This window comes from Medicago sativa, chromosome 7 (assembly GCF_051527215.1).
Source record: "Medicago sativa cultivar Bolivia chromosome 7, Bolivia_mono, whole genome shotgun sequence".
Taxonomy (NCBI): domain Eukaryota; kingdom Viridiplantae; phylum Streptophyta; class Magnoliopsida; order Fabales; family Fabaceae; genus Medicago; species Medicago sativa.
The window spans coordinates 88,330,264-88,344,364 of NC_140755.1; the positions used below are offsets into that span (position 1 = coordinate 88,330,264).

Genomic DNA, 14,101 nt, shown 5'->3' on the forward strand with positions numbered 1-14,101 from the left:
ATGTGACATTTTTAATGAGTCTAATATTTTTGGTAGAATAATTACTCCAACTCCTTCAACAAACTCATAAAACTACCCACAACTCACTCGTTTTCCTTGTCATTTCTTTCTAGTTCGAATAATTTTTCTAATTTAATTTCTCTCTTCTCATAAAATAAATGAGAAAAAAAACACATCTCTATGAAACCACCACCAAGCCACCTTTTTTACCATGTTGTGCCTCTGGCCTTATTTGACTATTTCATCATATCATAGACATAGAGAGTCTCACATTTAAGGGAGAAATGCTAATTTGTCATGTGTGAGTAAAAATTCTATATTGCCAGCAAGATTTGATATTTATGAACATATAAATGAGATGAGTAATATACATATTGTCTTAAGGTTTTGGATGAAGATGTGGGGTTTCTCATTTTGAAACACAATACCTTGGTATATGTTCCTCATCAATATTATTGGACATCCAACTTTAAATCTTAATTTGTGGTTTGAAATATGCAACTGTTAATATCATTCAAGAACTCAATTGAATACCATTTGCTTTGTAGCTTTTTATTTTGGTCAGATTGACAAATCAAATCAAAGCTAATATTTTCCTTCTCGTTTTCTGGAAACATCGATAGAATAATATTGTTAAAGTGCTCAAATGGGTCCAAAGTTTGAGCAAGTATCCCTCGCTCTTGATTTTTTTGGAGATCTATATATTTTCCAAATTATTTGGATAAACAAAGTCAATAAGGGAACACAATGAATAAGTTTGATCTAACCCACTTGTTTTGGCTTGTGACTACTTTTTAAGGTCTCGTGTTTGATTCTCTCTGCTGCCTTCATATCAATTTTAAGGTCTCGTATTTTCTTTTCAAATCCATGTATCAATGCTTCATTGATTTTCAATGGAATATTGAAGGATGAACCGGTTGTACGAACACCTGGAATTAACATGTAAGCTATGACCCAAGGAAAAAATGGTCAAATTGATAATAGATTAGAGCCTTGTAAGTATGTGGATAGCAGTTCAATTTCTGCCTCATGTGTATGGAAAATATTCGGCTGAGATGAGAGAACTCGTCTTATGTATCCCACAGGTTTTCCAACTAAGATTAGTCACTGCTAAGCGGTGATGTAAGCTTTATACCAATTTCATGATAACTCGAAAAAATATCAAATATAAAATTAGTTACCAAACTTAATTGATACATTTAATTAGTATATCTAATAAACATTAAAAATCAATATTTATTATTATTAATAATAATATAATAATAATAATAATAATAACAATAATATTTAAAAATTGATAATTTCAGCAAGCATTTATTTTGTATTATTTTCGACCAAAAATTTTCATCAATAAGTTAATCGATTGTTAGAGCATCCACAATGGTCCTCTCCTTTTGGTTGCTTAAATGAGTCTCTATGTACATGTCACTTGCTCTTATAATTAATACTTAATAAGATTTAATCTTTCAAACTCTAGGAGTATATATGTTACCAGAATAACTCAAGGACTTTCTCTTAGTTCGTTCGTTTTATTTTTCTTTTGGTTTTCTTTACTTTTTATTTTCTTGTTATTTACTTTTTTCTTGGTTTGGTGTTTGCCCCTCAGCTTTTTGCTTAGCTTTATTGAGAAGGATTTGGTCCATCCCCCAACTCCTTTTGTTCTTGTTTCCTTTTATTTATGCATTTATAAAGTGATGCAGCTGGTTCATAATTGAACCCCATTCAACTAAAAAAATAAAAAATCTCTCAAACTCAACACTTCAAAAAATATTAAATGGGTCTTAGTAATAAATAATTGTTGTGCATTTTATATTAAATGTGTAGTTTTTTTTAATAAATAATAGTTGTTTTCAATAAGAAGTTATTACTTTCAGTTGCTTTAACATGTGCAATATTGCATCTAAAAACCCATAGGTCTAGCCACTGTATATGTTCTACACCTAATTTTCTAGTTCTATCTAGTGGAGGTTCGGTTTAAAATTAACATTAAAAAAAAAAACACACATTTGTTGGCTAGTGCCCCTTTTAAAATAGATATATTTTGATTAATGTGTATATACACTCTTTACAACTTTGTTTGTATGAGAGGTAGTACAATACTTATATTATTGAGTAAACGTGTTTTATTCAAAATATTGATTGTTATAATGATTTTTTTAAATTACCATTTACATGCTCTTCAAAGTCAAATGAGGTTTGAGTTTTATCATTTTTTAAAAGTGAAAACGAACCAAACTGAATCGATGGTGTACGGTTTGGTTCGACCAAAACTGCATTTAAATAAAAGAGGAATTCCCTCAAAAAAAATAAAAGAGGAATTTTTTTTCTTCAAATGTTTGTATTTATTTAATACTAAAAATAAAATATATGAAATTCCGTGAGAACACATAATTCAGAAATAAAGTTGCAATAAAAATTTAGATTTTTTTTTAGCAAAATTCAGAAATAATCATAGTAATAAAATTCAGAAAAACTTTTGCAACGTAAGAATCTAGAATATGTCAAAAAAGAAACTTAAGAATCCAGAAGAGAAGCTGCAACAAAGAAAAATGAAACCCTAATTCAAAATTCTTATAATGTAACACTAATCCAAACAACTCAAAGAAGAAAAATAAACAAAAGCCTTAAAAAAGACTAAAATACACACTTATTACATATGATTCGTGGTATAAAATGAGTAAATGACAAATTACCAAAAAAACTAAAGTTTGGCCCTGAAGTTAATATAGGATGCGCGACCTTGAACTGAATATATAGATAGGAAACTACTTTGTTCTCAATATTATAAAGGTCTCTGCAAAATAATGAACACATTGTAAACAAAACCGATAAAAGAAATTTCAATAATGTTGAGTTTCCTCCCAATTAGAAGAAACACAACCAAACTGGAAGGAATTAAAGTCGATTAAACTGAGATATACTTTAGTTATAAATCTGATAAGTTCTTTGTAAATTTGAGGAACATTGAGTAGCAATATGGTCATCCGCAAACAAATATATGGGAAAATAAATATGTTACATTAATAGCAAAAGAAATTTAATGAATAAGATCATATCGTTATATGATGAAAATAATGTCTCAAATGAAGCATTTTCAAAAATGATATATAGTAGACAATTATTTGGAACAAAATATAAATCATGAGAGAATTGGAACAAAATATAAATCATGAGAGAAGATTAAAGATCCATTTCGTTTATGCCTTTCTTCAGCTTCAAAATCAATTTCTCAACAAATTATTTGATAACTAACATTCTCCCTCTTATTTTCTCCTGTACACCTAAAAATCCAACTATTAGCAATAAAATCCTAAACCATGGTCACAAACCATGATGAAGGGGAACGGTCTGATGCAATCAACAATAAAATTTGAGGAAATTGTAGGAACTAAAGGTGTTCTTGATCTTCTTACCGTTCTCAAAACCATTTTTGAAAAATAGTAATAGTGATGAGAATAGGATGGGAGATAAAGATCTGAGCTATTTTATTTCCTTTTTGTGACAAAGAGAATCATTACCTTTCACTATTTTATTTTGGTTTTAATTTGATTTTAATAGGTGAGAAACAATTCAACGATAGTCTTGAATTAGACCAATCGTCAACATTCTTTTTTAGGACTGTTATAAGTGTTGAATAATTTGAATTTAATTTCATTAATTGGCAGTTGATAGTTTCTTGTTTGATTTTTTTATGGGCAGTTTCTTGTTTGATTTGATATCAGGCAACTAAATTTCTAGATATCATTTTGATCATAATAATAAATCGAATGATTTCTTAAAATAAAGGCAGTATATGGAAGTATGTGTTGAGACTGAAATACCTGGTGCTAAGCATGTAATGGAAATTTGAATTTTTCTAGCATTAATTAGCCTGGCATTAATTAGAATGAGACTATAACATGTCACATGTACTTTTGAATGAAAATGGTTTCACTTGTTTATATTGTAGATGTAGATGTAGATTGTAGATGTAGATAAGGATACGGATAGAGATATTGATAGTTTAGCCGAGATTGTTGTCTTTTTTTTTTTAATATAATTTTAAAATAAATAAAAAAATATGGGTATGAAATAAAGGCAAATAAATATTATCGATGTTGATGAGTGACTCAAACAACCATAAGTATGTGTTTTATCATGCAATTTGTAAAAAAATTAACAAAGAAGTTTGAGTATGTGTTGATGGCAGAAATAAATAAATATGGGGAGATAAAAATGGAATGCTTGATTAGGTGATAAAGAGTATTTGATGCATGTGAACTAATTTATCAAATGAAATGAATGGATGAGATTTGATGTTATAATAATTTATGTGAAATAATATATATCAACGCCATGTTTAGTGAAAATGAGTGATTGACAATAGAAACGAAAAAACTTAATAAATTAAATCAGTTCTTTTGAATAGGAGCAAATGAAAATAATAAAGAAAATAGTGAGGTTTAGTTAAAATTCATTGAAAAAAAAATAACTAAAATAAATTTTCTACATTTTCGCAGGGGTCAGTCTTGTTCTACAACATACATGAATAGTTTGCACCACAAAAATGTAAGATAAAAATATAATATCTTGAGAACTATCAACTAATATGTTACCCAAAAATACTTGAGAATTCTCTGTTTTTTTTTAAGGAAGAATTCTCTTTTATATGCACAACTTCAATGTTGGAAGAACAAAACATTGACATGCCTTTCACATATCTCACATTATTAATAGTGGCAAAAAAAATAGTTTTGGAATGAAGAAATCTGATTCAAAACGTCTTTCAATTATGTCGCTTCAAATTAATAGAAAAATAATGAAATTCATTAAAACGTGAAGCAAACTTTTTCAAAAGGTGTAAATATATATGGGGATGAAAACTCTAAAATTAACAGAGCCGACAGCTAAACCTATAAAAGGGAATCAAAATTCGGAAGGAAAAAAAAAAGTGCCTAAATCAATTTGATAATAATGAAATCAATAAAATTGAATTGGTCAGGAGGTAGAAATATTTGCATTTCAAATAAATGATATTATAAACAATTTGTACGAAAGGAAGATGCATATACAAACGATGAAAGACAAATTGACTATATATAGGAAAAAAAACTCAAGACTGGCTAACTTAATATGATGATGTGTTGATTATAATTTGATTGGATGATAATTAAGAATTATGTACCAACATGTAATTGGTACATATCTTGTCATAAGCCGTTAGAACTCGAGGGTATCATAGGATGAATATGTGAATTTGAACAAAATACATGGATATATACAACATGTAGTGGAGTAATATCATAAATTGAATCAATTTTTGAAATTAGAGTGATGAAAAAAATATGTTAAGAAGAAAAGTGTTTCAATAAAACAAAAGAGAGATTTTGAGAATAATTTTAAAATTATAGTATGAATTCTAAATGATGTGAAGATGTTTGAGACGGACAAACAATATTTATAGGAAAAAAGAAGCAAGTAAGTCACATCAATTATGTCATTAAGTTAGTAATGAAATTAGTAACACATTAAATAGCAAAAATAATTTGAATAAAATATTCCATTTATTTTTTTGTCATTATAAGCCTTTTAGTCAACTTGCATAATCATGTTAATTACACAAGTCTTGCACAAATCACATAATATGTACCAATTACACAAAACATTAAATGCACCTTTCAATATAAGGATGCCATGTGTACTATCAAAATAAAATAGTGCAAATATATATAATAGAGATAAAGATTGAAAGTGATGAAAATAGTATTAATTAGAGTTATAAAAGAAAAAAAAAGTAATTAATATTGTATTGAAAAGTGAAATGACTCGTTTATTTTGGGATTTTTTTTTTTTTTTGCAAATTGCTCGGTTATTATGGAACGGATAGAGTAAATTTTAGGTTATAAGACTTAAAATTGATTGATGAGAAGTAAATAGTTGATCATACATGTTAGATTTTAAGAATTAAAGTTGTTGCATTGATTAGTTGTCACTTTAGAATTTTTCTTATTTACTTGAAGATCATTTTTATGTGAATGTGAATTGTAATTATTTTATACAGTTTTCTTGAAATGCAAGTTACTGTATTTATTTTATTTAAAATTTTCAAGTTAAATTTTAAACTCACATTCCATTTGAGATGGAAGTGTTTTAAATTCTAAATACTTAAATTGAGACATTACACATGGTCGTGCCGAGATATTGAACTTATTTGTTACTCAATATATTTCATAATAAAAAATATAAATATCATAATATACAAGAGTGACACAATCTATGTCTTGTATTCAATGTATATAAGGGTAGAGAGGTAATTATACACATAATAGTTATGTTTCTCCAGATCACATGACATTCTCGTCACTTGGGTGTCTATCGTTGTTTATATTACTAAATACTAGCGAAAAGACGGCCATTCACGTGCCCGTCTTTCCGCTCTTTTTATTGCGCTGACATTTGAAAATTTTAAACAGTGTTTTTTTTTATGAAATTTTGATTTTGATTAAAACTAAAAATATACATTTATGCTGCTTTCAAGTTATAACAAACTAAACTAAGCATGATTATCTATTTCAATGAAAACCAACAATATAACAAAAAAATAAAATCTAATTCTTTTTTTAATGACACCAACAACAATCTTTATTATAGAAAAATTTGTTTAAGGGTATAATTGAGATAATGAAAAAGTAAATATAAATATACTCATCTAGTTTGTTCCACCTTTTAAAAATGATAAAGGAAAAAAATCATATATATATATATTCATATCGTGTTTGTTATAATTTTTTTCATATTTAAATTTATTTTTATCTATTTGTTACATGTGTTATTTGTATTGAAAACTGAGGATATTTTTGGAAATAGAAAAAGTCAACTCAAAAGAGCTGAAAAAGGTTATTTTCTTTATATATAGTATAGATATATGATTTGATATTACCACTACAGTTACGAGAACCAACATGTCACACACAAAACACAAATAGACGTGAGAAAATAAATAAATAAACAAGACTTGTTTATAAATTAATAACAAATATATAAGTTTGAAATTGCTTGAAAAGATATATTATGAATTCAAATAAAATCAAAGACATGTCTTTGAAATTGTTTCAATAAGATATATTATAAATTTAAATAAAATCAAATATATGGTTCTGAAATTGTTTCAAAAAATGAAACGTTTTAGATTCAAATAAAATCAAAGATATAATTTTAAAATTATTTCAAAAAGATATATTTTGGATTTAAATAAAATCAAATTCGTAGTTTGAAATTGTTTAAAGATATATATATATATATATATATATATATATATATATATATATATATATATATATCATAGGGTGTTGAATACCATACAACATTTCAGAAAACCTAATTGAAAAGAAACCATCGTCTTTATGTAGCATTGGTTGATTTGAATAGCACCAATCATCAGAGAAGGTCTGGTCGTGTGGATTGTAAAGGCATCGCTACTTTTGCTTTGCTCATGCTCATGCTTTGCTAGGTATGGTGTGGAGGGTGGAGGTTTGGAGGATGGGGCCCGGAGTTGTTCCTCTTGGTGGCGGGAGATTGTGAGAATTAGCGATGGGATAGGCGAGGGTGGGCAGGGTTGGTTTGCGTCGTGTGTTAGTAGGAGGGTGGGGGATGGAGCCAATACTGATTTTTAGCGCGACAGTTGGTGTGGTAATGTTCCGTTGTGTGTGCGTTTTAGACGCCTATATGACTTGGCTGTCATTAAGCAAGTCACAGTGAGGAACATGTTTGTGTTAGGTGTGGAGGTTGGTGGGAAGGCGTGGCAATGGCGTCGTCGGTTGTGGGCGTGGGAGGAAGAATTGTTAGAGGAGTGTAGGGAACTTTTACTTACAATTACTTTACAGGACTCTTCTTCTGACATGTGGATTTGGTTACTGGACCAGATTGGTGGGTACTCGGTCTGTGGCATGTATGACTTACTGACAACGCAAGATCAGCCCCATTTACATCAAAATTCAGAGTTAATTTGGCATAAACAGGTGCCTCTTAAAGTATCTATTTTTGCTTGGTGCCTGCTGAGGGATCGGCTTCCTACTAAAGAGAATTTGGCAAAGCGCGGGATCATTTCAGTGGACTCGCGGATGTGTTGTGCCGGGTGTGAGCATGTGGAGGACTTGAAGCATCTGTTTCTGATTTGTCCGTATTATGGTGCACTTTGGCCGCTGGTGCGGGTATGGCTCGGAATTGAAGGGGTTGAATCACAGGTTATATCAGACCATTTATCGCAATTTATCCATTATGCTGGTGTTTTGAAAACGCGGAGATCTTTTTTTCACCTTATTTGGCTCCTATGTGCTTGGATTGTTTGGAATGATCGGAATGACAGGTTATTTAGGAACAAACAAAGCTCTCTACCACAATTGTTAGATAAATTTAAATCATATTCATTGTGGTGGCTGAAAGCTAGTAATGTTAATTTTGTTTTTGGTATTCATAGTTGGTGGTAGAACCCGCTCTTATGTATGGGCATCGACTGAATGTTGTGTATGATTGACTTGATTGTATTCTTCCCGTAACTGTTTCGGCACACCTTGTGCTGTGGCAATTACGGTGTCAGTGTTAATATAATTCATTTTTGTTTCTTCAAAAAATCAAAAAAAAAAGTGCACTTTAAGAGGTAACATTCCTATCGTTGGTTTATGACAGATTTCTATTGGTCCAAGGATAGGAAGATAAATTTTAACTATCTGTTACATTTTATATCATGATTTTTTCTTCATCACCAACCCGCCAAATTAGGCATCTTTGACAACTACATGTGAATTGCGAACACTATGGCAAAAAAAATTGGGTTAGGACCCAAAGTCGTATCAACAGACCCATTATTGGATAATATCAAGCTTCGAAGATTCAAAAAACTAAATACATCTTGATTAGTGGACAATCCACTCCCTTGCTTTTTAACATAATCTTTCTAAAATTTTCCTTCAACTTTTAACCCCTATACAATTTTCATTCACTACTTTTGGTCTATTTTCAAGTTAATTTTTGTATTTTTTTAATGAAATGTGTAGAATATTGTAAAAATCTCTTCAAAAAAAAGTTAGAATTTTTTAACAAAACATAAATTAAATATGAATTTTTAACACCAAAAATATAAAATTTCATATTTAATTCTTTTTTTTAATTCTATTTTTTATGGGAAAGATTTTTATGATATTATAAATTTTTCTGAAAAAAAATATGAATTATACAAAGGCGAAGATGGAAAACTTTTAAGGATTAAAAGTTGAAGAAATTTTTTAGAGGAATTAAAATAAAAGTTGACATAATTATAGAGATAAATAAAAACATATTTAACCTCCCTAAAAAAAATTAACCCAAAATAAAGTGGACAAAATTGTAATAGAAAGTGACAAGAAGGGCATAATGGCAAAGAAAAAACAACCGACTTTGGGCTAAGATGAAATTCAAATATAAACAGAACAAGAGATAGAAACAGAGCGTGCGTGCGTTGCAGAGAGAGAAGAGTCTTTCCAATACGACCACCGAATCAAAACCCTTCTCTCTCTCTCTCTCTGTACTTTCTCTTCGATTTTCTCGATTTTATTGTTATTATTATCATTAACTGTTCTCTCTCTTCGTTTTGAGGTTAGGATTGTACCCTCTCTCTCTCTCTGTAATTCTTTTCTGGGTTTATCTATTTTATAATAGTTATTTATTTATAATAGAATTCTTCTACTTGTTACAGAGAACAGTATTAGAGTGTCAGGATCGGTGAACCCTGCCACCCAGGTGAGCGATTTCTATTTCTTCTTTCTGTTTTGCTTGGAATTTTTTTTATTTCTTTCTGATTCTTCCTTTGTTTTTAAATTTTGATTTAAAAAAGTGTTTTTTTCCACCCTTTCTTGTTGGGTTTTTGAATAGCTAATGGTTTTTGTTGAAGTGACGTGAAATCAGTTTGTGGGATTGTTAAAAGTTGTGATTTTTTGTTGTGTGATTGGAGATTGTTATTTGTTAAGTTCGGTTGTACATTAGAGATGGATGATGGGTTTGTTTGGCTTTGTTTGCATGCTTGAGACACTAGTCGATGTTGAGTGTTTGTTTATTCATTGGTTGGAATTTTGGAATTCAATGTCCAATGTTTATATTGAGAAAAGATTTTTAAAACGGTCAACACAATTCAATTCATATATGATGGCACTCACTTGTACCATAGCTTGAAGGAATGCTATTAGTTCTCTTTTCAAATATTTTAAACATTATTGTGCATATCTTGATAGAAGGAGGAAGACCCGGAAAAACTAACCATTCAGAAATATCTAGAGATTAATGTGTTGGATATAAATACGGTATATGATAGAACATTATGATATAAGTTGATCCATGTAGCCAACCCCACTTCGTGGGTAAGACTTGATTGTAGTTGTGTTGTGCATAACTTGATCAAGGATTTAAATTATGGTTATGGTTGTGTCTCTTCCCTTTGATAATGCGGAGAATTGCTGAAACGGCCACATTGAGTAGAGGCATCAGAAACTTTGATGTTGAGGCCTCAATTGCAGTTGCTTAAAGCCCTAGTCACGATGTCTACATGACTTGGTATTGTTATTGATAGAACTCTTGTCGTATCTTGCTGCTAATTTCTAAACGGCTCATTGTTGACTATTGTAAGGTTGTTATCGATTGAACTTTTGTGGTATCTAGTTGCCGGTGTTTAAGTAATCTAAAGTGAAAAGGGAAACTTTTTCTGCATCTACTCAATTCACAAATTGTAACTTTGCAAGTGTATGTTAAATTTATGTAGTTGTTTTTGGTGTGTGTTTTTCTTGTGTATGTTTATATCCTTGAGAGGCTGAGGTGTCTTGTCTGCAGGTGGTTGTACTGTCATAGAGTAATGGAGTCTCATGATGAGATGGGATGCCAGACACCTGAACGTCCAATTCTGTGCGTTAATAATTGTGGTTTCTTCGGAAGGGAAGCTACCATGAACATGTGTTCCAAGTGTTACAAGGACACACTGCTGAAGCAGGAGCAGGAAAAACTTGTTGCGACGTCAGTTGAAAACATCGTGAATGGCAATTCCAGCGGCAATGGAAAGCTGGCTGTGACCGCAAGGACTGTTGATGTGCGAGTTGAAAGTGTGGAGCTCAATACAGTGTCTCCCGAGGTTCCAGAAAATCCAATCTCTAATGAGATGGAGATGAAAGCCAAGACTGGTCCCAGCAGATGCACTACTTGCCGGAAACGTGTTGGATTAACTGGTTTCAGCTGCAAATGTGGCAACCTCTTTTGCTCAATGCATCGCTATTCTGATAAACACGATTGCCCTTTTGATTATAGAACTGCTGGTCAGAAGGCCATAGCTGAATCCAACCCAGTAATTAAGGCGGATAAACTCGATAAAATCTAGCCATGCACTAAATGAAGGGTTAATTAATGTACTTCCTTGTTTATCAGCAAGTCCTCATGTGTACCGAACTGCCTGGGTTTTAGGTGTCCTTTAGTGTCTAAAATTATCTGTCGTGATATCAAGGTCATCTTTAGGGAAAACCATTCCTTGTTTGTGTTGGTTTGATGAACACTTTGACTCATTTTATAATTATTTCATGCTTGGTCTGCATTTAATTTCTTATTCATTGCTTGAAAGATATTTCCTGCATAGTCTTGTGTGTTATTTTGCTATTGCATTTCTTAGTGTGCAGTAATTTTCTAAGCTGATGGTAGAACTGTTATTTATATATTTCTAAGCTCATTCTTTTTTATATGAACAAAGGTAACAACTATTACGTAGAGGAATCATATTGAATGAGGATTTGTGCAGCAATGCAGAAATTTTTAAGGTAACATTGTACAGATCTAGAAGATATGGGCATCATTTTGCTTCAGTTTTTTCTTCTTCTGATTAATTGAAAGATTTGTTGAAGATATGTTGAGAGCCACCGCTTTGTTTTCATAGTTCTCCGAATAAATACTTCAAAACAACATAAATAAAGTTGCATCTTTTATCATTCTCCTGAGTGAAAGAAAGAATAAAAGTTTTCTCAAGTTATTTAAAACTTGAAGATTTGGTTGGTGGCCTGAAAAGCGAGATAAGGATAATGTGCTACCATAAAATATGGCATTTTTTATTAGGCGGGGATGGGTATGTGGAATGAATTAGTTGGTGCCATACAAGTCTATCTCTATCTTCTATTATATCTATCTAAACACAATTTGCTTCTATTTTTTTTAGTTTGATTTGTTCTCTGCTTTGAACGGTTTGGCTATTTTTTGTATAAGTTTTCTTTGTTTTGCATTTACTTGTTGTTTCGAATAAAAACAAACAGGTGGCATTTAACATGGGACACTTGAAAATCTTCCCACCATGGGAAAGTCATCTTTTTAACCATTGATATATTTATATAATATTGAGTGGTTAAGATGAAAGAAGGGATACCTGTTAAACACTTTATTTCTTCTTTTTAAATTTCTGCAATAACAATTATTAAAGCTTTGAATATAAATTGCTAAAATTAATTAAAAAATGAATGAACAGTACGATCTTAACTACAGTTAAAGTCTTCTTTTTCCGTTTCATTTTTTTTATTGAATTCAAGGGTTCAGCTTTGAAGCTTTACAGGTAATCATTCCCATATCAATTGTTGGTATGTTCACTTTCTCGCAAAAAAATTTCAAATACAGGTCCGCTATCTGTGCCCATCACCACCATCCTCTTTCTGCAATAGGGCGTAATTTTTAAGGGTTGAAGAATTCAGTCTCAGAGTTCAAGCTATTATCCTAAAATGAACTGATGGTATTGAGGATTTATAAAAAAAATTGAAAATTTCTTGGATCTCAAATTTTTTTGACATCTTACTTGGTCATTTCTTAGAAAAATGAAAGAAGCACTAATCAATATTTAACGGTGTAGCTGGACATCATGAGATGTAAAATCGCAGCATGGCATCTGGAGAGGGTGGATCTTGCCAAGGCAGGTTTATGGCTGGAAACGTCCAGTAACAGTGTTGCGAAGCATATAGGTAGAAGGAGGCTCAGTAAAAGAGAAGAGGAATGGGGATATTTAGTAAATTTAATACACTATTAAATATTGTATTCCTTTTCCATTTAAAAAAACAAACAGAAAATAAGAAAACCGGCTCCACTTACATGTGGCAGTAAAAAGTGACTTTCCCATGGTGGGAAGATTTTCAAGTGTCCCATGTTAAATGCCACCAAACAACTATATTGAAAAAACTAAACCACCCAATTGGGTTAAGTCAAATACAAAAGCTTGCCAACAAGATCGATTTCTTCATTCTACACGTTTATCTAATACCTGGCGAACTAAAAACTAAAGAAGAGGTCTTTCCCAAAAGCCCTTCAACCAGAGTCTGATAATCGACTTTCAATATAAGACTCCTGCAGCAAATCTCACTGGCCAAATCGATCAATTTCGATCAAATGGAGAATCGTTGTGGTCTTTGCAAATATAGGGTTTTGAATATTGTTGAAGCGCTTGCAAGCTGCCACTACCATCTTGCAGACTGAGTCACAAATCAGCTTAAATCCTAGATGCCATCATTGTCCGTCGCCATATTGGCTTTGAAGATATCATGGGGCGGCCAAAGCCAAAATTGTGGAGGATTGCAATGAGGGGGCTGCACTTGATGCATGAGGAATTCTTCTCAAAATGGGGTAATCTGAATTCCAAGGAAGATTTCAATTCATTTTAGAATTCATTCAGGTAACGTGATGCATAATTAATAGTTTGATCATCTGAAATTTGCTTATCTTAAAACAAATTTACTCCTAGCCCACCAAATATTATTATAGATTGTGGACGTATAATGCTTAATACATCATAGGAGTGTGTTGGATCATCTGAACAATGTAAGAGGAAAAATCATCTATGGTATTTTTAAACCGGAGACCTAGGGAGTTCCTAAACCAAATCTTTTTTCTAGAGCATTCGAAACTCGAATGTACAATTAATACCTCTGTTTCTGAGATTAGTTCTAACCGGTACCTCGTTATTTAGAATTTTTCAAAGAAAAATCTTTTTGTTTTGAGGAGCTTTCGTCTTCCACGGAATCTTTCAAATGTTATTTCCTCGATTATTGTTAGTAGAGTTTTTTCTTTTTTGTATTAACTTTCCGGTTTT

The 14,101-nt window shown here is 31.1% G+C and overlaps 1 protein-coding gene and 1 long non-coding RNA gene across 3 annotated transcripts; both read left to right on the forward strand.

The window, feature by feature from the left end:
* Positions 1 to 9,463: 9,463 nt before the first annotated feature.
* LOC146909860 (zinc finger A20 and AN1 domain-containing stress-associated protein 8-like) lies at positions 9,464 to 11,593 on the forward strand. Of its 2 annotated transcripts, none has more exons than XM_085722803.1 (3): positions 9,464 to 9,609; positions 9,690 to 9,753; positions 10,834 to 11,593. In XM_085722803.1, exon 3 carries the CDS (start codon positions 10,856 to 10,858, stop codon positions 11,369 to 11,371), a length of 516 nt encoding a protein of 171 aa, XP_085578929.1. In that variant the 5' UTR covers positions 9,464 to 9,609; positions 9,690 to 9,753; positions 10,834 to 10,855; the 3' UTR covers positions 11,372 to 11,593. The 2 variants fall into 2 exon arrangements, with proteins under 2 accessions (XP_085578929.1, XP_085578928.1); XM_085722802.1 differs by having other exon boundaries at positions 9,710 to 9,753.
* Positions 11,594 to 12,631: 1,038 nt separating this feature from the next.
* Positions 12,632 to 13,241, forward strand: LOC146909861 (uncharacterized). Its single transcript, XR_015017562.1, has 2 exons — positions 12,632 to 12,754; positions 12,872 to 13,241. It is a non-coding gene; the product is annotated as an uncharacterized LOC146909861 (long non-coding RNA).
* The last annotated feature ends 860 nt before the right edge of the window (positions 13,242 to 14,101 follow it).